At 40.6% G+C, this 2768-nt stretch overlaps 1 protein-coding gene across 1 annotated transcript in view; it reads left to right on the top strand.

Annotated features, from left to right (window-relative positions):
• The window catches only part of LOC101852002 (amino acid transporter AVT3B), a gene marked incomplete at its 5' end in the record, with an annotated part of 3785 nt that extends 2159 nt beyond the window's left edge, over window positions 1–1626 (top strand). The window contains 1 exon segment of the mRNA XM_005091849.3: window positions 446–1626. Coding sequence (XP_005091906.3) covers window positions 446–602 — 157 coding nt within the window. The 3' untranslated portion in view covers window positions 603–1626.
• Between the last annotated feature and the right edge of the window lie 1142 nt (window positions 1627–2768).

Raw genomic sequence — 2768 nt, 5'->3', positions numbered from 1 at the left:
CACACACACACACACACACACACACACACACACACACACTCCTACGTTAATGATATAACATGGCATGTCTTGTTTGTGGTATGAACTTCTATAATTTGATCTAAGTTGAATCTTGATACCCCCTAACGTTAAACGAGTATGCGCTGTTGTATTCTCACGCAGATTGTTCTATCAACAACTGTAAGGGTGGTTGCTGAGTGATCTGGTGTGATTTTCTTCTTTTGCTCCTATTCACGGTTACGGCCGTCCTTAATTTTTATATTATATTTTTATGTTTGTAACTCTGGTATAACTCTTATCTTTGGCTCATAATATTATGGCCTAAAGTGTCGCAAATGCTGTTAAACTCTTATTAAAACTAATCTTTAGCCGTTAATATAATATGAGTTGAAATGTTGTAAAACCTGGATCAAAAGTAAACCGCCCTCCCCCCTACCTTTCACAGAGTTGTCCCCCTCCACCAGAAAGTGCTTCTACTGGAGATTCTGATCGTGGGCAGTGTCGTGGGCCTGATGTCCACCTTCTCCTCCGTCCAGTCTATGGCTAGTCCTGACTCCTTCACTGTGCCCTGTTACATCAACATGACGGCCGCCTGTGGGTGACCCCTGCTAGATGGCCCTGCTAGGTGACCTCTGCTTGGTGACCCCTGCTGGGGAATCCCTGCTAAGTGATCTCTGCTATATCAACATGACTGCTGACCGTGGATGACCCTACTTCCAGAGATCCCTCCGGTGTTGCTCACGCTGCTTCAAATTTAAAGCAAATTGCAATTTTTTTGGGGCGAAGTGCTTATTTGAGCTAGCTATAGTCGAAATAAGCTACCTTTCCCTCCCCCCATACCTTATTTGGGCTATCCGTTTTCGCGACAGTAACACTGGTAGCACTACAGGTTGAAGAACCAGTAGCAAAATACTCATGAGATCTAGCAGAGGAGAGAAAGGAATAGTGAGACACACCCTTACACCGTCTATGATTCCAAATGTACTTACGATGTCACTGCTTTGGATCAGATCAAGGAGGTCAAGATCAGAAGGGAAGGAAGCTGTACTTGGGCAATATCCTTCATCTATGTTTACCGTTCAGGCAAAGTTATATTATCACGTACAGATCTACTGCTTTGTGATCGTCTGTCAAACAGAAAAGGCCATCCCATCAATTAATCCCTAGAACGGAAGAATAAGTTTGCTTTCCCAGTTCAGCATCTTTGTCTTTGTTGTTCAGTTAAGTTTTATCTCTGTGCTCGACGACAGTATACCAGTATATAAACTATAGTTTTCAAGTTCGATAGAAAATAAATTCTGGGGTGAAAAGACGGGCAAACTTCAATTTTGACCCCCGACACTGGAAGAACAATAGTATTTTTATATTGATAGGGGTAGAGTTGGTGTTGGAGTGCAGGGTTGGGATTATAGTAATCGTTAGGGTCAAAGTCGGATTATCAGCTCAAGGTATTATTCAACGCATGTGCAAATTTTGATAATAAATACCCAAATGTACATACCACGCGTTTCAATACTCACCACTGTGATACATAATATTGTTCTGTAAACGCCCAAAGATCTTAAACCACAAGATTGTTCACTCAGCCAAAAACGTGTCCACAGCCGAACGCATATGTGTCACGACATGGTGGAATCAGGCGCTCGTCAATTTTTAAGCATGTAGAGTTATTGGTATCACCTGAAAGCTTATTTATTTGCCTTGCTTTTAACATTTAAAAATAAATCCATCTAGCATGAATAGAAGTCGAGATATTTGCAATTGAAGAAGGTGAGGTAGCCTGGTTTCAGTGGTGAAAGTAATGAGAAAATGGCTGCCAAAGTTTGGTCACTTCAATAGCTTAATTAAGAGTCCTTGAAAACTGAAAATTACATACTTTGTGGGTTTAAAAAAGGCTTCTCAGTCAAATTCAACATGGAAATGTGTTCCCATATTATATGAAATAAAAGGTGCTTGGGTAAAAAAAAATATTGGATAAAAATTGCAAAACTGGTGGAAAAATGCCTTTTTCTTAGATTTCACTATTTTGACGAGCGCCTGATTTCACCACGATGCCTCACATATATTCTCAGGTGGCGCTTCAGTCGCTATTTTGAAGCTCTCTTTCGAGAAGAAGAATAGAAATAGCACCCCCTTGCGCAAGCAGATCAACTGCTGTTCAACGGTCAACGAAGAGCGGTGAGCAGGGGGCACCCATAAATCGAGCTGTAACGAGCCTATAAAAGACTTTAAAAACCCTATAGGAGCTCCACATGTTGCTACATCCATACTAAGACTTACCTTTTTAAAAAGACCATGTAACTGCAGTGCGAGTGCAGTACCGATGTCACCCTGATATCTTCACTATACATCCGCATTGGGCTCTTTGTAAAGTACGCACTTATTTCCAGGGATTATGAGGTCGCCTTTTTAATAGGCTCAAAGAGAGGAGTGAACCATACAAGAACTTGTAGTGTAGGATCTTGGATAGGCTATTCCGCTTTGGCTCCTTTCGGAAAAAAATGTGCGACAGTATTTGCGTGTGCTGAACGGCAGGAGTGTAACAGTATTGTTCTATGACATGCTTTACCACTTTGAAATGATCTTCATGAGAAGTGAGTATACTATAAAATAAGTTTTTAAAAATCTATTATAAATTTGGCAACTTGGAAACACATGTATCACTTTTCCCATAAAACTACGACAGCTACAGAGTTGAAAGTCGGCAAGTACCTGCAGCAAAAAGATAGATAGGTCCCTTATTTTTATTATTTTTCATTTGCTGAAAT

Source organism: Aplysia californica, unplaced genomic scaffold (genome assembly GCF_000002075.1).
Source record: "Aplysia californica isolate F4 #8 unplaced genomic scaffold, AplCal3.0 scaffold00036, whole genome shotgun sequence".
NCBI classification, from domain to species: Eukaryota; Metazoa; Mollusca; class Gastropoda; order Aplysiida; family Aplysiidae; genus Aplysia; species Aplysia californica.
Note: the sequence above shows the minus strand (reverse complement) of the source record. Positions and strands in the feature narration are given on the sequence as shown.